The 24,262-nt window shown below is 38.4% G+C and overlaps 1 protein-coding gene across 1 annotated transcript in view; it reads right to left on the bottom strand.

Moving 5' to 3' along the window:
* Positions 1–815: 815 nt before the first annotated feature.
* Positions 816–24,262, bottom strand: part of LOC149259351 (uncharacterized) — a 254,630-nt gene continuing 231,183 nt past the window's right edge. The window contains exons 10-15 of the mRNA XM_089418159.1: positions 23,130–23,232; positions 22,924–23,019; positions 22,758–22,811; positions 22,361–22,460; positions 1,284–1,368; positions 816–1,186 (exon numbers count right to left, since the gene is read on the bottom strand). Of these exons, the coding sequence (XP_089274285.1) occupies positions 1,069–1,186; positions 1,284–1,368; positions 22,361–22,460; positions 22,758–22,811; positions 22,924–23,019; positions 23,130–23,232 (556 nt within the window). The 3' untranslated portion in view covers positions 816–1,068. The remainder of the gene's footprint in view (positions 1,187–1,283; positions 1,369–22,360; positions 22,461–22,757; positions 22,812–22,923; positions 23,020–23,129; positions 23,233–24,262) is intronic.

The raw sequence follows: 24,262 nt of genomic DNA, 5'->3' as shown, positions 1-24,262 counted from the left end.
AAGCCCATATAACATCATGCATAATTACATTGCAAGAATGATCAGCATTCTTTTGACAATCAATAATCAAATAGTTAAGAATAAATCCTTTTTTATATGCACACTATTAACAATGAAAATGATTTTTCATTAATCATGAATAAAAGAAAGCGGCTCCTTAGTACAAAGGTCTAAATTCTCTTGTAAACATCATTCTTCAATTTCTAGTTATTTACAATGACACCTTTTTCGAAAATTCACTGGATAAGGTGTCCATACAAAAACTCATTAGAGATCTTAAATTGTGAACAAAAATTGTGCTCATGCCAGTCTAAAGGTTGGAAGTTATTTGCTTCCAAAATAGTTGGGCCTTGTATACGCTGGAAACACCCTATAAACGTGGGGATACTATGCAGGCCTACATCAGTAATCGAATCACTAGAAGAAGCTCATTTCAAATGTTTCCAATATAGATATTACCAGCAAGGCTGGTAAATCATTTTTAACAGCAAAAACTCTTCGTATATCCTTTACACAATTACGCTCCCAACAACATCTTTTGTCATATGGTAATGGCTTATCATGAAGCATAAAGGACAAACATCTTTTGTCATATATGGTAATGGCTTACCATGAAGCATAAAGGACAAACTGATCCGAAGGCATAATATTGATTAATTGATATTTAAATGACTCCTCCCTCATGTAATGAAACCCTCCTATAAATACTAAGATCAAGAGTAAGGCATACACAAATTACAGTTTATACAGAATAAAAATTTTCATCTGTGAGTTGATAAAGAAAATACCAAATCTACAACATAAATTAGATGTGCTTGATACAAAAGCGAAATTTTGTATACCATAATAAAGAACCTAAAATCAGAATATCCTTAACAAAATTGTTTCATTCAATTCTGAAATGTTCGATTACCAATGAACCATCCGAATGAAATTGCACAAACCTGTAACTCAGAGCCGCATATTTCTTTCTTCTTTTTTTAACATTTGAGATAATAATGGCACAAGATTTCTGCTCAGTCAACATACAAAGTTGTAATCATCACTATATTAACAAGAAACTCAGGCTCATACAGGTTGAGCATTGTGCTGCCCAAACAAATTTGAAAACAGTTTTGGTGCCATAAGAGGTAGGACCATAGGTTCTGGTGCCATAAAATTTACTATCTTCTCATGAACATTATACCTGTCATATTAGTTGCATAAACGTTATCAGCTAAATTACCACATGCCATATAATTTCTTTTAGGATAACAAGGATAGGATGCAAGATTAGCAAGTACCTTATCTTGCGACTTTTAGAAGCCCGTCTATCCACAGCCTTTCTTTTTTTATTTTTCATCTTTTTCATTGAATGGATACTTGCCCCTGCTAAAACATCAACTTAAACTAACATTAGAATTTCTCATGTTTTCAATAAAGTATAGCAGTTCCAAAGCTTGAATCCCAGCTTATAACATTTAATACAAAAATAGAAACTTACATGAGATGGGGCACAAGCAAGGTTTGAAACACACAAGAAACTCTCTTACGAGTTGGAGAACAATGTTCGTCATCACTCCTGTTCATGACTTGCATGGACTAATTTAAAAAATAAAATGATGTGTAAACCATATAGATGCAAGGTAAGAGAACCCGATAAAATATTATCTAATATTTTAGTTACTACAGGATATGAGAATGCACACATTCAAGGCATGCTACTCGTAATCCACGTGCATTATCGTAACAAATCATACTCTCTGCAGGTCATCCTTCATAGATGTGATGTCATAATTATGCAGTTTGCTTCATTAAAAGAGCTGTCCAATCTGTGTAGTGATCCTTCGTGCAAATGGGATAATAATGATGCAATTCTTCTACATTAAACAAGGCATCCTCTTTGTGCATGCCATACCCTCCATGCACAAGATGTCATACTAATACAATCCTTCTTATGAATCACACCATCGTTATCTAGACAATGTCATAATGATGTAGATTCTTTCCCTATAATGAATAAATGAGATATGATTTGCAATGACCTCGCAAAGGTATATAAACACATTAACAAGGTCAACAGGTGAATGTTATGATGAAAGGCTATGACCCTCATTTATTATTATTATCATTATTATTATTATTATTATTTATTATTATTATGTTTGTTACATTGCCTTGCCTTTCAAGGATGCTTTGTCCTTAATGCATAAAAAAGGTTACGTCTTTGTTCTTGCTTGTAATGCTTTCATATGACACTTTGTTCTTGATGTTGCCATCCTCCAAAAACTGACACAATACAATCTTATTATTATTATTATGTTTGTTACATTGCCTCCCCTTTCAAGGATGCTTTGTCCTTAATGTATAAAAAAGGTTATGTCTTTGTTCTTGCTTGTAATGCTCTCCAATGACACTTTGTTCTTGATGTTGCCATCCTCCAAAAACTGACACAATACAATCTTCAAGGTACTGAACAGAATAGACACATCTTTGAAGGGTCAATCTTCCTTGGTTCAATTTTTGTAACTATGTATTTATTGTTGAAGAATTAAGGGCAGTGGTATTTGTTAGATTCTTCACTGCTTGATAACAATTTATGTCGACTTGTAGCTCGTCGTTGTTACCATTTTAAATTTGCTTTTATTCTTCTAGGCAGAACCCACTTCTTCTTCTTTTCTTTTTTTTATTTAATTATATATATAAGATAGCTAATAGTAATAATAATAATAATAATGGATTTATTAAATATTATATTATTATATTAATAACTAAACTATATAATTATATAATTAAATTATATAACCATTAATTAATTATATAGCTCTTAATCTATATAATTAATTTATATAACTATATAACTAAGAAACATCGAGGGACAGTACAGTGGTCGTAAGGCATGACAATCAAGGACTACAGAAAGAAAAACAATGGAAATTTAGTGACGACGTGGGACACAAAGGTCAGGGTTGTCAGCAGGAACGTGTGATGGTGCGAGACAGAGATGCACGATGCGGACATTGGGGGCAAATGTTGCTTCGCAACGATCAACAGAACGACCTGAGAAACAGGCGCATGGAGGGAAGACGTAACGTAGGCTCGGAGGAACGATAGCGTTGACAGGAACCAAGCAATCATATGCAATTGAACAAGGCAACCTATGTAGTAGTTTTCGCCAGAGGATTGCAATGCTCTGATACCACTGTAGCAGGAATACATGCAACTGTAGAGAATAAACAAATATTTTTATTATTGAATGAATAAATGGATGACTACATATCTCGTGATGGTGTGCCTAAATAGCATTGACTAGTCACGAGCGTCTTGAATAGACATGACTCTTGACTTTTGATAATGAGTTATTTATTAATATTTTTATTATTTATTTATCATTTAATTAATTATTATTTATTTATTTATTATATTCATAAGAATGCACCTTGAAACCTTCAAGTTTCTCGATGTATACTTCTTCCTCAACGATCATGTTGAGGAAGTCTTCACATCCATCTGATGCACTCTCCAACCCATATATATTGTTATAGAGATAAAAGCCTAAATCGAGGTATATCTAGCTAAAAGGGTGAATGTCTCCTTGTAGTCAACTCCCTCTCGTTGCAAGAACCCCTTAGACACAAAGTGTGCCTTGAACTTCTCCACTCCCATTAGTCGCATGCTTAATCTTGCAGATCTGTCGTGATCCAAGCACCCTCTTATCGTGGCATTACCTCCCAGACATCATTCTTCATGATGGAAGCATACTCCTCCACCATGGCATCCTGCCACACCTACTGAACAATAACCTCTTGAAAACTAGAAGGGTCGGCATCTATCAATTCTGTCATGAGCATCATGTAGCCAGTGTATCTCTGGAATGGCATGCTCTCATTGGTAGGCCTCTTAGGAAACCCCAAATCCCTGGCATCTCTCACTCTATGAACCACCGACCTAGGTCGCCCCTTACCTGATGTGGAGGTCTCATCTTGTGAAACAAGATCTCCCTACTCCTTGTCCTCCTTTATAGCCTATGTACTAGTACCTATACATGTGCTTACACTCTATACTTGTGAATCTAGATCCTATCTCCTCTCCTCCTGTCCCTACAAGTCTCGGCCTCATTCATGTGTTGGATCACCATTCTATATGGACATCCTAAAATCCCTCTACTCCTCAAATTGTACATCCCTGCGCATCATTGTCCTCATGAGCATTGGTATAAACACAATAGGTTTTGGAAGTCTCATTGTATCCAACGAAGATCCCCTTCTCAGCAATCGGTCCTAACTTTGTTCTCTACTCAAAAGGAATATGACAGTACACTAGACACCCAAATATCCTAAAGTGTCCCACATCTGTTTTCCTACCTATATATGCTTTCGCAGGAGTCATCCTCCCCAAAATCTTATGGGGACTCCTATTCTAAATGTACATTGTGGTATTGCAGGCCTTAGCCCACAAAAACATGGGCAACCCATGATCATGCAACATAACCCGTGCAACCCCAATTATAGCCCTGTTCTTTCTCTCTACTACTCTGTTTCATTGAGAATTATAAGAAACAATTGACTCCATTTTGATCCCCAAACTCACACAAAATTCACTTGTCATTTGAGGTGTACGCACCCCCATTGTCAAATCGCAACACCCAAATCTTTCTCCCCATCTAATTCTCCACAGGAACTTTGAACTCTTGGAATCTGCAAAAGGGTTCGTCCTTGGTTTTGAGAAAATAAATCTAAGTCTTCCTAAAGTAATCATTAATAAATGTGACATAATAACAGTATCCAATGAGGGATATTAAAGAAATAGGGCCACATACAATCTGAATGTATAAGATCCAACACATCCTTGGATCTACTGTCACTGGGTGGGAAAATTGTCTTGGCATATTTTCTCAAAATGCAACCTCTTCATGGGTCTTTCCTCTTTGTGCTAAACTCTAGTATCCCTGTCATTATATGCCTAAGCACATTAAGCACTCCATGATGATGTTGCTTTTAATGTACCTTGGACAAGTGGTTTCCCATGGGTTAGTCTCTACCTAGAGAAAAGTGTCCAAAATAACTATTTTCCTAAGTGTGACTTTATAAAGTGAAAGTGACTTTATAAGTGGTAAAGTCAATGTTAAATTAGAAAGTGAAAAGTGACTTTAGACATAAAGTACAATGTGGGTACTCTATTTAATGGGTGAGTTAAAAAATTGAAAGTGAGAATTAACAGCACATTTATTCTCATCCCTTGATCTAAATGAATCTGAGGCATTAGATCTTAGGGTTGCCCATAAGTCATTTAGGGAAACAAAAGGGGGAAAAGAAAAAAGAGATTGCATTCATTCTTCATGAGCAGATTGGAGAAAGGATGTTGAGAGTTGGAGAAAAGTTCTGAAGGAGAAATTTGTTGCAGCAAGTTGAAGGAGTGATTTCTAGGCAAAGATGGGCATGGAAATCAAGGCATAGAAGACAACATAAGGTACAGTACGAACAACATGTAATGTTGTGAGTTGCACGTCGTTTGAAATAATTTTTTGAAAAAAAATGAAAAAAAATCTATACAATCTGTACGGAATCCATACAGTACATATTTTCGGCTTCAAGTGGGCACGAAAATTGAGGCAAAGTGGGCACGGTTTTCAAGGAGTTTTGGGCTAAAGAGATAAGTTGCATTTTGTTGTTTTGTTTTGTCTGCAAATGTATTTTTCCTTAACTTGAAAGATAAATAAATTTGAAGAGCTCTAACAAGTTTTCCCGAGAAGATTGAAGGGATTTTGCCTGGGTCTAAGTTGACCAAAAATCTGTGTATTTTTATGTGTGTTGTTGGTCTGTTTATGTCCATATTTATTTTCAGCATGTGTTGACAGTTCCATGTGTTTTAAAATTTCATTTCCAAAATTCTATATGTTGAATGTATGTTTATGGGAAAGGGCGTTTAACTGAATGGGAGTGATAAGGTGAAATTAAAACTGGGTTGGGATTGCAGGAAACTTTTTAGTCATAAAATTTCAACAGATGAAGGTATACCTATCCTCATGTCTCATAGCTCCCCCAAATCACAACTCGTGATATCCCTAGGAGAAAAAATTTCTCCAAGATGGTCCTCAGTCGACATCTAGTAGCTCCTTGCAGCCACCAACTAGCTCGTTGTGCCACTTCTTCGTCGCCTGAGCCAGCGAAGTGGTCCCTCACCCATCTGTCATGATCATAAGTTTGAAGGTGGGCCTCCTGAACCTAAAGGTATGCCTTGCATTAGTAATAGAGTATTGTAGTTAGCTTATCATGGACAATTCTGGGCATGGATTAATGTGGGGATTCGACGGAAAGAATGGGCTAGGACTATGCTCTTGTCCCCTAGACCCCTTTCGGATATTAACCTTGGATTCTAGTCCTGCGGGATCTCTTTACTGACCATTTGGTTTTAGGGATGGTATTTCATGGGAAACCCTTATTTTGGTTGAGTGGTCCTGCTCCCTCATCCACATATATTGCCCCCTTTCCTCTCATTATACCCCATTCATCGTTTCTCCCACCTGGGACAACATTCCTCCACTGGGTCCACATAGGGCTAGCTCTCCCCTTCCCCTTGCCCACGCCTTGGGTCGGGCCTAGAATGATGCCTCAGAGGTTGATGTAGCTAAAAAGAAAACTAAAAGCATAATTGGCCACAATCAACAGGAAATGTACCAAAAAACACAAAAGATGGTCGGGACAAGCACGTGGGCAAAAGCCAATACATGAGCTCTACCCCATCATCATGGCCATCACCCTAGTTCCCATAGGCTCTATGAGCCTTTTTCATCATATAGGAACCCATGATTGTCCCAACCCCTAGTGGGCAATGAACTGCCCTACCTTAAAAGGGGGTAAGCACTGCCATATCTCACACATCATGCCCTTACCCCTTGAGCCTCGAGCAGTTAATTAAAGAAAAATCATAAGAAGGCAAAAGGCATATAAGGAAGGGTGGAAAAATCAAGAAGAAAAACCTTTTCTAGCTGTAAATAAAATGTTTAGAACTCATATACAGAATTATCCACCTATGGAAGAATATAGATATGCAAATAAAAGATTTGTCAGAGGAGGAAAATGGCCACCAAAGACAAAATTTTGTGTCTCTTCATCAATGTCCAAACAGCCCGCTACAAGAGCAGATTGTGCACCTCTCCTAGAACATGAATCACAAGAGCCCAATGATTTGGAACAAGTATATCAAGTAGGAAATTATTTGACTACTTGGTGTTCTCATGCTGAAAATGTTCTAGACAATTTAGGACAACAAGCAGATCTGATAAATGAAAATTTAAAATTGTTGTATGAAGAGCAACAGGAAGAAAAGAGAGAAAAAGAGGAGAGAAGAAAAAGAAAAATGAAGAAGAAGGGTAAGAAAATCCCAAAATTTCATGTAGATATGACAGCCCCAAATTACTGGGATTTAGAAGAAGAAGTACCAGAAACAAGTGATGGAGAAGGGACTTCCAGAGACACTGGAAAATTAACCAGTGGATCTTCTAGAACGGTTAAAGCAGAAAAACCTTTTGAGTCTAAGAAGGAAGTCATGTCTTTAGAACAAGCTGCAATAAAGTTTCCATCCTTTATCATGCCATCAATAAAGAATCAAAACAAAGCTCACATCTTGAGAGAAGCTAAGTACCCTAGAGTTGAAGAAGATCTGTTTGCTACAAATTCTAGTGGTTACATTCTAGATCTAGATAACTCATCCAATCCTGGTGAGTCCATTAGAATCTGGATAGGAGCCTTATATCAAATGCAGGTCACAACAAGATTAGACAACATATCTATCATGATATTAGCAGAAAAGAGGATGGCAGGAATAGTATTTGATTGGTGGATGGGAGGAACAGAAGCAGAGAGAATAGCAGTCATGGAAGCAGGTTTAGCTACATTTGAAATGCTGTTAAAAACTCAGTTTATGCCAGAACCAAAAGATGAAAAGAAACAGCTATTGACTGACCTTAGCCGCATGGAACTAAAAGATCTAAAATATTTAGATCAATTCGGTAAAGAATTTATGGCTAAAGTCTTTAAAGCTAATCTGTTTAATGATATTGCTCAAAAAGTTTCTTTCTTGTCAAAGTTGCCAGGAAACTTAGGAGATCTGATCATGAAAGATCTTGAGGTTCAAATGAAAAGTTTAGAACAAGTCTATTGGGTTGATCTTCTGTTTAGAGTATCAGAAAAGGTCAAATATTTGTGTTGGCAGAAGAAGGCGCATGACATCACCCCGAGTTCAGATGTCTGCAAAACTGTATTACCATGGACGCCTTTTAAATCAAAGAAAAAGAAATACAAAAGGTATGGTAGATACAAACCCAAAAGAGTATCGAACCCGAAGAGACCTTTCAGAAAATTCAGATATTTGAAAAAGAGAACAGCTCCAAGAAACAACAATTGTTGTTTCATTTGTAAAAAGGAAGGACATTTTGCCAGAAAGTGTCCTCAGAAATCATCTAGTAAACTTAAAGCTTGTATAGATATTGAAGAATTTCAAGATGATTGGTCTGTAGTAGAATCAGATGAAGAAATTTCTGATGTATATATTCTTACAGAAGTTTCAGATAATGAAGATGAAGAACCTGTACAGAAAATGAATATTTGTACAAATTGTTCTGATGATGATTTTTATAGTGAACAGCACTATAGTGATATAGAAAGTTCTTCAACTATTGAGTCATCAAGTGAGACAGAAGATGATTCAAACCCAGAATCCAGTGAAGAAGAAGGATCAGAAGAAACAGATGTATCAGAGAAGACAAATAGAGGTAAACAAATTGCATCATCTTTACCTCAATTCAATTCTTTATGCCCATTTGAGAAGAAAGTTGCACCATCAACTAGTATACCTCTGCCAGAGATTTCAAGAAATGAACAAAATACTTTGTTAAAAAAGATTGTGAAAACAGAGAGCTTGATTTATATTCCAGTAGAAGTTCAAGTCAAAAATGAATGGATTTCAGTAGATGCATTTGTAGACACTGGAGGATCAAATAATCTAGCTCGACCATCTTTGTTCAAATCTCTCTGGAAACCTTTAAAGAATATACTAGTTTCAGAAACAATTGGAGGATCTGTCCAGCTCACACATTATGTAGACAATATTTCTTTAAAAGTTGGAGGGAGTATTGTAAAAATCTCAGCAATTCAGCACTATGACCCTTCAGCAAGTTTGATGTTAGGCATGCCATTCATTAATTTTGTGCTTCCAGTAACTATCAGCCAAGATAAGCTGATAATAAACCTAAAGAAAAAAGCTATATCTGTGCCTAGACTAAGCATTGCAAACTCTGAAGCTAGGCATGAGAATAGACAAAAGAAAGTAAGAACTAGAAGGCCGACTAAAGATTCAAATGATTGGCAAGAGGTCCTACAAATCTATGAAGCCAGAGCAGAAAAAATAAATAAACAATCAGCATGCATTGAAGAAAATTGGTCTACAGAACAGAGAGATATCTACCAGAGACTTCTAAAAAGCTGCTCGGATAACCCGCAACAGTTTTGGGAAACTGAAAGTCCGATGCAGGAGATAGTCACCTTACATGACAATGGAGTAAAAGGAAAAGTGATTCCTTGCACACCATCTGATGAACAAGAAATGAGGAATCAAATTCAAGAACTACTAAAGATGCAGCTAATAGAAATCAGTGAATCTCATTATGCATGTTCTGCATTTCTAGTTAGAAACCATTCTGAGATAGTAAGAGGTAAACCACAGATGGTTATTAATTACAAACCTCTTAATGCAATTACTCAGAATTTTAATTACCCATTGCCAAGACCAGAAGTAATTATGTAGAAGATTCAACATAGTAAGGTGTTCAGTAAATTTGATATGAAGTCAGGGTACTATCAGATACAGATTCAGCCAGAAGACAGACACAAAACAGCTTTCATATGTCCAGCAGGATTTTATCAGTGGAAAGTTGTTCCATTTGGGTTGAAGAACGCTCCAGCCTTCTTCCAAAGAAGAATGGATTATATTTTTGCTAAATATGATTTTATAGTTACATATATAGATGATATTCTGATCCATAGTCCAGATGTACATACTCATTTGAAACACTTAGAGATTTTTCTTGAAGAAGTTAAAAATCATGGCATAGTGTTGTCAAATACTAAGATGTCCTTATTTCAGGATAGCATTGATTTTTTGGGGATAAATGTTGCAAATGGTTCTATTCAAATGCAGCCCCATGTGTTAACAAAATTGACACAGTTTCCTGATGAATTGAAGGACAAAAAGGCAATCCAAAGGTTTATTGGAGTTCTGAATTACTTGCACAAATACATTCCAAAACTCTCAGAAAAGACAGCTGCTATAAGAAGACACAGCGACGGAGGATGGTCAGAAGAAGCGACTGAAGCAGTGAAGAAACTTAAAGAAGAATGTCAGCGTTTACCAAAGCTTCAACCACCAGGTGATGGTTTATTAATTTTGCAAACTGATGCTTCTCTTAATTTTTGGTCAGCTGTATTGTTAGAACAAAGAAGAAATAATAAAGGAGAGATTGAAGAAAATCTGTGCGGATATGCTTCCGGGGAGTTTACAGCAAGTCAGAAAAACTACTTCATAGCTGAAAAAGAAACATTAGCTATCTTCAACGGAATTCAGCGGTTTGAGGTATATCTAACCCCGGTCAGGTTTTTAATCAGAACAGACTCCAAAAATTTTAAATATTTTTTGACAGCAAAAATTTCAAGACAACTTGCAAAGGGCAGAATTTTAGCCTGGCAAATCTGGTTTCAGCAATTTGATTTTGACGTCGAGTGGATACCAGGTAACTCGAATTTCTTGACAGACATTCTGACCCAATGTTGCACGAAGCGGGAGCGAAGCGGAAGCGCGGAAGCGGAAGCGGGAGCGCGGAAGCGTCATTTTCCAAAAATCTAGGAAGCGAAGCGTCCGCGGAAGCGTCTGCTATATATATATATATATATTTTTTTTTTATATTTTTTTGCATTTATACTCAAAACAAACATCCCAAATACCAAATTAATTGTAGAAGACATGAAAACATGCATATTTTTGCATAAATCAAGATAGATATGGCATCCATGATTCCATTGTAGTTACTAGTATGTACAACAATCATCTATATTCTAGCTATTACAAACATACATCAAATTTTTAAGCATATTATAAAACATAAAACATTTAAGCATATTATAAAACATAAAACATAGAGCATATTATGATTTATCTAGCAAGTGAGCAACTGTCAACATTTGTCATGTCCAAAATTCAAATAATAATGTTTACAAAATATGTCACTTGGTCACCGCCAAGCCAAAAAGGTTCAAAATTCAAATTCACAAGTCTACAAGTCTAATGAGTAATCTATGACAAAAAGTAGTAGATTGTGAATATATCTACTAATCTCTCCTCCTTCCACCACGAATAGAAAGTGATGGCAGGCCTCCACGTGGTGGCAATGAAGAAGATGGTCCCTGTGTAAGTCGTGGCACTGAAACTGATGAAGAAGAACCCCCTGCTGTTGGTGTTGAACCATGGAACCTAGGAACCAAGGGACCAGATGGGGGTGGGGGTGGTGGCATATCAACACGGTCATCATCATCCTAGAATCGCTCAAAAAATTCATGCAAAAAAAAAAAAAACACTAGTTAACAAAAAAATTAAAAACATGAATTAGAGAAATGCTTTATAAGGGAAAATTGGAAAATTCATACCACAATGGACATACCTGGATAAGAGCATCCTCTAATTGCTCTAGTCGCAACACTCCATCCTCCAAATTGGGCTCCTCTGGATTCTTGTCCCAGATCAACAAGTCTTTATTAGACTTTGCATCTTCACAGTAATGGGACAACAATCGCAAGTTGTAATGAACATAAACCAAGCTCTCTGCCCGGTCTAAATTCAACCTGTTCCTTTTAACACTGTGGATGAAAGAATAAGAGCTCCAACACCTCTCTGCAGAAGAAGTGTTTACCACCTGTGATAGCACCCGCAATGCCAAACTCTGTAGAAGTGGAGTACCCCCTCCATGCATGTTCCACCACTCAAGAGCAGAAAAAGTCTCTCGATCTTGAATTGCATGCATGCTCCCAAATGGACCAGTGTTGAGCGTATAGTTGCTCACCTGTCTCCGTACCAATGCAGCCTCCTCCTCATCAGGGATTAATTTACTCAATGCAGCCATATATTTTTCGTGAACCTCTCTATCTTGGTGTGGTTTTTTCCTGCTTCCCCCCCCCCAGGTGCTGGTGTTGAAAGCCATGATGGATGATAGTATTTAGGTGTCAAAACATATGCTAATGCATGCAATGGAATATTTAGCATTTCCCATCGGTTTTGCACCTCTACACGAATATAATTGTACAAGGTGGTATCTCTAGGCTCAACAATGTCTTTAATCTGCCCCAACATGCTATCCATTTGCTCATACACCTCCCCAATTACTGGTCGATCTGAATCTGCAAACTTGATCATGTAATAAATTGGTTTGGTGAATTGCAAAACATATTTAACCTGTGACCAAAAGTAACTGTCAAGAACAGTGTCCTTGACTGCATTAGCACCATCTATGTCAGTGTTAATTTCATCCCATGTTTCAGCACACACCAGATTAGTTAAAGCTTGTCTCACCCTCACTAGCCGCCTAAAGGTGAGGTAATAACTAGAAAATCTTGTCTTTGCAATTTTAAGCAATTGCAACTTGGAGTAAGTGCCATAGAAGTAGTTTACCCTTGTATGCCCTGTGATGAATTTAAAGAGCTGCTTCCCTTTCCTGTAAACCTCAGCAATCCACCCACAATCTTTGTGTTTCACAATATCATGCATCAAAAGGTTCAATGTGTGAACCAGGCACCCAGACCAAAAGATGTGTGGATGAGTACGCTCAATAATTTTTCCTGCTGCCTTACAATTTGCTGCATTATCTGTGATCACTTGAACCACATTATTCGGACCAACATCTTTGATTGATTTCAATAGGAGATCTGCAATGTTTTGTGCAGTTGCACTGATGGAGGAGGAGTCATGACATGCAATAAATACTGCACCACTAGAAGAAACACCAAGAACATTTATCAAATGTTGGTTTCTAATATTTGTCCACCCATCTGATACAATGGATACCCCAGAATCCACCCACTCATGTGTAAAACGTGTCAAAGCTCTTTGAACCTTAGCTTTTTCTCTTTCTAATAACACTGTTCTAGCTTTCTCATAGTTGGGGACCTTGTATCCTTTTGGGGCTTCATTGATGGCCTTTACCATGTCATGCCAATAGGGAGAGCGAAGCACATTGAATGGTACACAGCAAGCACAAAGAAAACGGACTATCTTTCCATCCACATCATCCCTCCCAGCAACATTAAGGAAATCCCCTATTGTTCTTCTACCTCCAGAGGTTGCAGAAGTACCATGAGGAGATGGGCAACTACCAAATTTAGAGGTTGCACTTGAATCAGAATGAGTTTTTTGTTTCTTGTTTTTTTGTTGTGCAGCCATCTCTATTTGGATGTATTTTCTTCTTTCTTCAGTTGAATGTTTGGGCAAATTTGTACCCCCACAGAACCCTTTTTTTCATCACTGTCCAGCACCCCACAAAGATGCCTCCTCAGACGGGTATATGAACCACAATATGGTTTTCCTCCATGACAACCATGAGGGCACACAAATTTGTAAGATCCACCACCCTTTCCCCCATCAAGTTTGGTCACATAGTTCCACAAGGGTGTTGATGTACCTTTCCCATCTTGTGCTTCAGTGTCCCCTTCAAGTTCATCCCCTTCCTCTTCAAACCCTTCCTCCTCATCATACATTGGGTCACTACTATTAGGACCAAGTTCATCCCCTTCCTCTTCCCTTCTATTCCTCACCCTTGCCATCATTAAAACCAAGAGTGGAATGATACATAGAAGCCAAAAGAACACCATCTTGGAATATGGATATAGGTGGTGGACAACCTGTAAATAAAGGAGCAAGTAGAAACAATGGGAAAGAGTAGGTGAGGGAGGAGAAAAATACAAAAAAATTTTCAAAAAAACAAGGGAGTTTGGGGTTTGAACTTACCTCTTTAGCTCTTGTAGATGAAGTCCTCCAAGCTCTTGCTCCAAGCTCCTCCTCCTTCTCCTAGCTCCTCCTTCTTCACTCCTCCAAGCTCTCCTCTCTTCTCCTCTCCTTTCCTCTCTTCTCTTCTCCTCTCCTCTCTTCTCTTCTCCAACTCTCATAAACTCAAAGTGAGAAAATGAGGAATGAATGGGAGCTTTATGCTTTTCATTCCTCACCCTAAACTCACCCTAACCCACCCCCTCATTGCTAAGTTAAGTTAACTTTAAAAAAAAATTAAAAAAAATGAAGTGTCTTTCCTTAGCCCGCGCGGTTTTTTCGGAAGCGCTCCGAAGCGCTCGTGAAGCGTACGCTTCCGGGCCCGAAGCGTGGCGCTTCCGGAGGCCCGAAGCGCCATCCGAAGCGCGCTTCGGGGCCCACGCTTCTCAAAAACCAGGAAGCGCATAAAAAATTAGGAATCGCGCTTCGGAAAAGTTGGAATCGCGCTTCCTTGGGCGCTTCCGTACGGGACGCGATTCCGGCCTAGGATCCGGGGGGGGGGGCGCTTCCTGCAACACTATTCTGACCAGAGATATGAGCAAGATGTTCATAACATGTAAATACTCAGTTTTTGAGATTCCAGGTAAAGGCCCTTCAGATGATAGTTTTGCAACCTTTGTAGATAGATTTCGAATCTTAGAAAATTATGCAAGTTTTGTAACAGATGAAATCAAGAAAGTGGTTGGATTCAGACTAAGAAGGAATTGGTGGATCAGAAAATGCCAAGCATGGCAGTCAAAAAATCTGGGTATATCTCTAGGCCTTGATGAAAACTTGGTGAAAGTATTTTCTTTACCAAATATGAAGGTTAAGCTTTTCTTCAGAAGCTTATCTGATTTATGGTCTAGTATCTACACAGACGAAATGATCTGGACACTCAGAATCTTGAATTATTATCAGATCATAGGTAGTGTTGACTTTGCCCTTAGTATTTTCACAGGTGCCAAAATTCTGGATCTCGAAGAAATTCCCATAAAAGAAGAGATGGTAAAATATCTGCTTTCTCTAAGAATTCCAGACATATTTGAGGAATTAGAATCTTCTTTCCTTCAAAGGATTGATGAAAATTATGCAAGGTCGGGGCACCTCATGTACCATGATTGCTCCCTCCTATACATTATATACCCAAGTGTGGGCTTCCCTTTTATTAGCTACCCTTGTACCCCAGCATGTGGCTTAGCGCTGCCCCTTTTCATTCCCTACTCCATTCATCTATTTATCACATGCCACCGCCTTTTAAAGGATGTACCTTGGACATATTATCCCTTTTGGGAGTAGAAACCACCTAATGCGATACTTGGTTAACCCAATTTGGAGCTTGGAGACATTAGCACAAGCCAAAGCCCATTATGGAAGGGCAAGCCATTATGAAGTCCCCACTTGTTTTCCATGGTTTATAAGCTCTTTTACTCGATTTCCTTGATGACTTGTATTCGAACGACGCATTAGATCTTATGCAAGATTGCAAGTGGTCTCCATATTGGGTTTGGTCTCCCTATACGGCGTCCTAACCCTCCAGAGGGCTACATTGGCACATGTAGGGTGTGTGTTGAGAGCCATGGGCCTCCACAACAGTAGACAACACTCCATGGATCCCCAGGCATATTCAAAGATTGCTCGATATTCACCTATTGGACGAGGAAGATGCATCTGGTTCACCTTTGCCCAGCCAGCCCCACAGATGTACCATGCACTTCGCAGATGAACCAGAACTTGTAGGATGATGTGGCATCACTTACACCATCATCTGAGCCCTTACAAATGGTCTATAGGCATCTTTGACTTACTTAGAGATCCATGAGGTCACTTGTGTGCCCTCGCAGCCATTGGGAGCACCACAAGTTTATTATATGGAGAACAAACGGCCATCCCCTTGTCGATTATTTTTGGATGTCCAACTCATCATTTTGGCACTTATGGACTTCATCAGGCCTCTTGAAGAGCCCAACAACATGCATTATTGATCATTCGACCTCTTGAGAGGCTTATTATTTTATTTATGAGCTAGTTTGGTGGGCTTGTCACCAATAGATAGTTATTTACACATTATTTTAGTTGATGGGCTAATGTAGGCTGAAATTAGGTAATTCGAACGAGTAATGAGTGTATAAATTGGAGAGACATGAATTCATTTGTATCATCACTTGGATTGGATCATTCTCTGTCTTGAGAATTTCGCATTTCTTTCTTGGACGACAAATTGGAGCATCAATGAATTTTGATGTTTGGATTAGAATTTCTTATCTTGGAGCTTCTTTATTGGCAAATGTATTGAAGGTTGGATATGTTTTCTTACATGTAAGTACAACTTTGATGCTATTTTCTTTTACTTTGTCACATCATTGATCATGGGATGTTTGAGCATTCCTCCCCTGCCCTGGAAATAGATGTTTGTGATGATGTTCATTCCCCTAGTCTTGATGAAGAGTTTCTTTCCACTATGAAGAGCCAAGAATCATGTTTTTTCCCAAAAAAATGATGAGTCCACTTCTTGTTTTCCCAATGACCACGATTGCTCCCTCCTATACATTATATACCCAAGTGTGGGCTTCCCTTTCACTAGTTATCCTTGTATCCTAGCATGTGGCCCAGAGCTACCCCTTTTCATTCCCTACTCCATTCATCTCTTTATCACATGCCACCACCTTTTAAAGGATGTACCTTAGACATATTATTCCCTTTAGGAGGAGAAACCACCTAATGGGATACTTGGTTAACCCCATTTGGAGCTTGGAGACATTAGCACATGCCAAAGCCCATTATGGAAGGGCAGGCCATTATGAAGTCCCCACCGAGTGTCCATGGTTTATAAGCTCTTTTACTTGATTTCCTTCATGACTTGTTATACTAGAACGACGCAGTGGATCTTATGCAAGATTGCAGGTAGTCTCCATCTTGTGTTTGGTCTCCCTATACGGGGTCCTAACCCTCCAGAGAGGTACAATGGCACATGTAGGGTGTGTGTTGAGAGCCATGGGCCTCCACAGTAGTAGACAACACTTCATGGATCCCTACAGACATTCATAGATTGCTCAAGATTCACCTATTGGATGAGGAAGATACATTTGGTTCACCTTTGCCCATCCAACCCCACAAATGTACCATGCACTTGGCAAATGATCCAGAACTTATAGGATGATGTGGCATCACTTACACCATCATCTAAGCCTTTACAAATACTCTACAGGCATTTTCGACTTACTTAGAAACCCATGAGATCACTTGTGTTCCCTCACAGCCATTGGGACCACCACAAGTTTATTATGTGGAGAACAAGGGGCCAACCCCTTGTCCATTACTTTTGGATGTCCACTCATCATTTTGGCACTTATGGACTTCATCAAGCCTCTTGGAGAGCCCAACGACATGCATTATTGATCATTCGACCTCTTTGGAGGCTTATTATTTTATTTATGAGCTAGTTTGGTGGGCTTGTCACCAAGAGATAGTTATTTGCACATTATTTTATTTGATGGGCTAATGTAGGCTCAAATTAGGTAATTCGAACCTGTAATGTGTGTATAAATAGGAGAGACATGAATTCATTTGTATCATCACTTGGATTGGATCATTCTCTCTCTTGAGAATTTTGCATTTCTTTCTTGGGTGACAAATTGAAGCATGGATGAATTTTAATGTGTGGATTGGATTTTCTTACCTTGGAGCTTCTTTATTGGCAAATGTATTGATGGTTGGAAATATTCTCTTACATGTAAGTACAACTTTGATTTTATTTTCTTTTACTGTGTCACACACATTGATCATGGGATTTTCGCTATTTTAAGGCTAATTGTTGCATGCATTTATTGCTTCATTGTGGAATTATGTTTCTAGATAGCATATCTCTATGTATGGGCCATGTTTGTTGAACGAATTATCCTAGAGATCGAACTTACCTTGATTAGCCATTTTCATCTACAAGCGAATTATAATCGTTTTAAAGTCACTTTCTTTTTCTGCCCTAACATTGGACAAAGTTGCCCTTAGAGCCTCCCTGAGCTAGAATTAGGTGATCACCTTAAACCTTTTCTATACCTTTTTCCCCTCTTTCCTTGGTCTAGCCAAGTTGGGTCACCTAGGGAATCACTTTCCCGACGAAGTTTCCATAGAAAAAGTTCAAGCTCCTAGCCTCTGCTGCGTTGGTGTGTCCTCAAAGGTCTCCTCGAAATTTGAGGAAATTCTTATAGTGGGATTGTGAGATATCCTAAGCCCTAGCTCTGAGATCAAACTTTGCCCTAGTGCTCCCTAAACTAGTCTCTCATAGGATCAATTTGACACTAATAAGTGAAAACTCTTGTTTGATCCTTTCCCCTTCCTTGACCGAGTTGAGATCATCATTGGTTGCTAAACTCCCTCCCCTTAACCTAGGCTAGGTCCACTTGGTCCCGTGTCACCCCATACCTTCGAAAAGTTAACTCTTCAAGAACCACCTAGGAAACCAAGTTTAATAAGGATTTTAGGGATTGGGAAACTCTTTTGCATAGTGTTGATAATATCGGTATCGGCAAAATATCAGCAAGGGTCCAAAAACATCTTATCGGCAATATCGGCAAAAATATCGTCAAAATATCGGCAAATATTGGGAAGCATAAAAAATGCATAATATATTCATTTTTTCAGATTTTTAAACATATAAAGCAATAATAACATGAACTAAACACATTAGCACATAAATGTGAAGAAAGCACTGATATATATGATGTCAAACAGAAATGATACATCAAAGGAGATACCATATCTTGCTGATCCCTGATAATTGTCCAATCAAGGACTCAAATGTGGAGAACCAATACAAAATAACATCACATATATAAAAGTATCTCATCATCATGAGTTATAAACTTATATGTAGCAAAACAAATAAATCTAGCAGCTATCTATCTGAGACCAGTGTCCTCTCCCTAACAGTTATCTTTCTGTGTTGTTCAACAATTGCTTCAAGAGCTTTTTGTATAACCTTCGCACTAGAAACCATACAAGGCATTACATCTGCATCATGTGTAGGGAGTCTACCTAGATCGTATTTCAATCGCTTAACCCCTCCTGAAATCTTGGTCTCACACAATTTTCATGATATATATGCCCGATTTGCCCCACCAACACGCTCCCCGTACTCCCAAAATGGGTCCAAGGCTTTTGCCATATTTAACATTTGTAGTGAACTAATTCAAACCTAGGGCACAAAAAAAAAAACAAAAAATTAGCATTAAACCCCCCAACACAAAAAATAATAAGTAATAACCACCTCATTTAAAAAAAATTACTACATTATTTGCAATGTGAATGAAAAATGGCAATAAGAGGGTGCATAAAAAAGTTGAAAAAAAAAGAAGCTTGTTGTCCAAATATGGAGAAAACGCTTGCATTGGCTCATGGGCATGAAAATCATAGCAAATGGAAAAAAAAACAAAGAAACAAAATGTTGGTAGGCAAAGAGGCAAGCAAGCATGTGGAGGTTTGCTGTTACACCAAAACCCGCAGGTGTTGGTAAACATTACAAGCCAGTAACTAGGATCCCCAGGGTGGAAATTACAGATTCTATAGAGTTGCGGTGATTCTTACAACACCCCCCCTCAAACGCAACTGGGGGAATCGAACCTGGGTCCAAGCTCTGATACCATGTGGAGGTTTGTCGTTACACCAAAACCCGCAGGTGTTGGTAAACATTACAAGCCAGTAACTAGGATCCCCAGGGTGGAAATTACGGATTCTATAGAGTTGCGGTGATTCTTCCAACAAGCATAACCCTAATTCTATGAAAAAATCATTAACATTAGGGTTTTTAAGAACATACCTGTTAATGGAAGAAATGAAGTTTGTCTCACTGTTCTTCAATCTTTGATCCACAAAAAAATCTTGGTGGTGATAATCGTTGTTTTATCCTCAATCTCTCCTTGACAACCACAACAAAACTCTTCCCCTTCCTTCTCCAACACTCAAAAATAGAAATGAGGAAAAAAAAGGAAAATTTCCCTTTTTCTAACCGCGGCCTAGCCTGCCTGGCAATATTTTATATTGTCCCGCGATATTTTGTTGAGATATCAGCGATATCTCAAAAATATTGCGATATTTCAACTCGCTGAAAATATCGTGATATTCCTGATATTTGGCGATATCTCGCTGATATTATCATCATTTCTTTTGCATGACACATTCCTTAAACCCAGCCCTTAAATCTTCACCTCCTTCTCCTAGAAAGCTTTGTACCTTGCTTGAAGAGCAAGCAAGCTCCATTCTTAACCCCCTTCTAGGAAAAGGATCATTAAGGTCACTTCAAATCTATTTGTTGATTCATCCTTCACAAGTGACTTTCCATATACCGGCTCTCCTCCCATCGGTGAAAGTCCGTAACAAGTAGGGAGTCTTAGCTGAGGTGACCGTGGGTTAAGTATCCATTGTTGCCCTTGATCTAGTAGTTTTCCCTTAAGGAGTCCCTTTTAGGTCCCCTGCTAGTTTGAGCGGTAATAGACCAAATTTTTACTCTGGAAACCCACAAAGAGGAAAACCAGCAATGAGTTTATTTTTATTGGCTCCGGAACATATGGGATTTTCTTACAAAATAACAATCCTCCACAAGCAGATTCTCACAGCAAATAACCTGCTATATGACCTCACCAAATCCAACTGAAATCATGTGGCGCATAGTGCCTGCATCACTTAGCACGGCTTGTGTCACCCAACTCATGTGATCGGCGTCACTGCTTGTACGGGTATGGCCCTGTTTAACTTTGCTTGGTTGCTGATAATTTTTCCTGCAAATCCCTCTAACTTCCACCAACAAGTTGCCCCCCTTTTAGCAAATTGATCTGCTCTCTCAAGCATCAATTCGCCTTCACTCAATAATGTGCATTCACCTCGTGGATATGACTTATATCAAACTCCCTTGAGCCTCCTAATCAAATCTAAGCGCTCAATGAGATGGAGGACTGAGATCATCCCTCATCACACCTCCTGAGATCAATGGCTCATAGATCTTTGTCACTTAAATTATTTACCTCCATAACCTTAGACTTTGGCCCAACATCAAATGTACTTTTCCTAAGTTGAAACTTAGGAAGGAGTTTAATAATCACTTACTCCACTTAAGCAAGCATCCATAAGGCTGATCAATTTTCTCCACAAGCTAAGGCACCAACCTAGTGAAGAATACCTCCCGAGTTATCATAGTTCAACACCTATGTCACCCTCTTAGGGGCTAGCTGGGTGAGATGGGACTCTCTCACCAACTTCGGGGCACCAAGTGCAAGTACAAGTCCTCCCTTGTCATCCCGAGGATGAAGATCATCTGGACTCCAGATCAAGCAACACCCATCAAACAATGTCAAGGCTAGCCTAGGGGCGTCGTCAGTCTGCCCTTGTCATCCTGAGGTTGACCATCATCTGGTCTCCAGATCAAGCAACACCCATCAAACAATGTCAAGGCTAGCCTTGGGGCATCGGCAGTCTGTGGAGTACAACATCAAGTAAATCCAACAGCAAACAGGAGAAGCTCAGTTTCTGAACATCTGTGGGTGCTCTGCAATGTCAGTTATCAACTAGAATCATCTAAAGTAACCAATGCTCTCATCTGGAGTGGCAACACTGCATCTACAAGGTCAGGACTGATCATTGGAAGGTGCAAAATAGCCTGGGCATGCTATATGTTGGACTGAAGTAATGTGTGCCCTCAAAGTCCTCTGCTACGGTGTAAAAAACACTTGGAAAAAGCATCTCAAGATCAACTGAGAGCCACCCATCATTAGGAACAATGACCATAGATGCATCATAGTAGACCGCATTTGATTGTAAAGGGCATAATGACATTTCAAATTGAGATCACCTTCAATTATCTAACTAGACCAAGTCCCATAAAAGTGTTCCTAGAATCCAACCATCAGTGTTAGGGACAGTAATGCTGACATACTTCATGATTGCCTCTAATCATTGGCCGTGGCTAAGAACTTGCACAAAATGAGGCATCATATTTGCATGAAATATTGATCATTGTCATGATGATGGATTGTACTATCCCAATCCAAAACATCGACTGTACAAAATTAATTATTGTGGTTTACCTTGAAATGCGATCTCAAACAGAATCCAACTGTAAAAGCTGGGGAAATATACACTCTCATTGTCTAAAAGAACGGATCACCCTGGACAGTTCAATCCTTTCCTAAGCTATTGTGTTTGAGCCTAAGTCTACATTAATAAACATTACAAAATTATCCACCAACGATGGTGTGAAATCACAAAATTAGGTAAAGCAACTGAATAAATTATATTACAGTAATATGAATCAAAGAACACTATAATGTACCTAAGGAAGTAGGGTCTGTTGACTCAAGAAACTCTTGAAGCAGTAGTTTGTAGAACTCAGAGTCATCAATTAGCTCCGGATCTCCATCCTCGTTTACTTCCTGCCATTGGAAGAACCTTCAACTTTAAAAATACTAACAAGTTAATTATAGACAGAAGATGATGCCAAAAAATAACCACGCATTAAATCATTTTCAGTATTGTAGCGAAAACATTGCTAGAAATGAGAAAAAGCTTAACAATAAACTCACAGATCTACAGAAACATAAAACCGAGAAACTCTGGAAATGCATCTAGAAAAAATAAACTATGTCCCGAGATCATTAAAATCTTAGACCTGAAATTTATGTAATGACTCACAAAACAGAAATAAAATCCAATCATTTAAAATCCTATACCTGAGAGTGTCTTTCTGAAATATCTTTTGTTTCAACGACTGGTGCTTGTGGAGGCTGAAAGGAAGAGAAACATAGGAATTGAAACTTGGTTCTTAACCAGAAAACAAGAATTAGCAATACTGACCAATTTTTGAATTGAAATAATAATGTATACCAAGACACTTACAACTCCAAGAACATGAACAGAAGAACGCATCTGTTGCATCCTCTTGATCATGCTTGTAGGGTCTCTCATATATGCTGAAACTTGCTGAGTTACGCTCTGTATTATTGCAGAAAGAACATTCAAAAGCACCATCCATCATGGAAAGATAGCAATGACAACAAGATTTCAGTAGTAGGACACAAAATTGACTAAATCTGCAAGCAAACCTGATTAAAAGCACGTAATTTGTTTTTCATTGCTGCAGCACCTGCTGATAGCTGTGTCTTTCGATGCCATTTGTCTACAGAGTGATCACGGAATGGAACTATTCTGCAAGATACAAAAAGCATCTTCAAAACACCTATGTGAATGACAATGGTTTCCATACATTTTTCTCCACTTTTCTACAGCACGTAATTAGCCATTCTAATTCACAATAAAATATCAATTTACCAAAACGCACTAAAGTCTCTCAACCTCCATGGCAGTAACTTATGTTACAGAAAAATCTTGCACCTTAGCGCTAAACCTCACTAGATGACCAAGACAATGGACAACATACAAGAGATACCACTCTCACCTCAACAACTACTCCCCTTACTTTAGTGATAGATGCAATACAAAGAGAGTCCGAGCTTTTTGAGGAGCCAGCACACCAGTGGGTTTGGAGCGATGCCATGGTGGAAGAGTACAACTCCATCATGAAGAATGACGTCTAGGAGATTGTGTTAACATACATGGTTAGAAAGCTTATTCCAAGACCTTTCCAACGGTATATGGAACGCCCTCTAACTCCTCACGGTTGAGGAGTAATGACTTTTTGAATATTCACTATACATTCTGCTAGTTGCACAAGCCAGTGTAGCCATTGGACAAGTCATCCCAGTCTAGACCCTGAACGCACTATATATACGAGTGAGGAGGAGGCAATTTAGCAATTCAATCATGGAAAATTTGGATTTATTGAAGCAAGTGAAGAAAAGAAGTGTTTTTGGGGTTCATATTCTAGTATTGACATTATGTTCAGTTTTCGGATTCTTAGTTTAGCCAAATATGTATGTGGTGTGATCATGTACCATGAATGTAATGTGTTGGAAAATTTAACTACGTTTTGTCTTCATAATTATCATTGTACTTGTATCATCTTGTATTTCATGCAAAAGCAAAAAAACAAAAAGAATTTATCAATACTATTATTATTATTTCATTATTCAAGCATGTTCTTCATGCTTCTAGGGTTTATTGAGTCAAAAGAATATTTGCCATGAGTCAATTTATTGTACTGGAGTCAAGTCCCATTTGGACTTTTAAAAGAAAAAGGAAAAAGAATTTTATTTGAGTCAAAATAGTCAATTTTGTC

The sequence above is a fragment of the Pinus tabuliformis genome, chromosome 6 (genome assembly GCF_031772625.1).
Source record: "Pinus tabuliformis cultivar Carrire ecotype Pingquan chromosome 6, CPIR1, whole genome shotgun sequence".
Classification (NCBI taxonomy): Eukaryota; Viridiplantae; Streptophyta; class Pinopsida; order Pinales; family Pinaceae; genus Pinus; species Pinus tabuliformis.
Note: the sequence above shows the minus strand (reverse complement) of the source record. Positions and strands in the feature narration are given on the sequence as shown.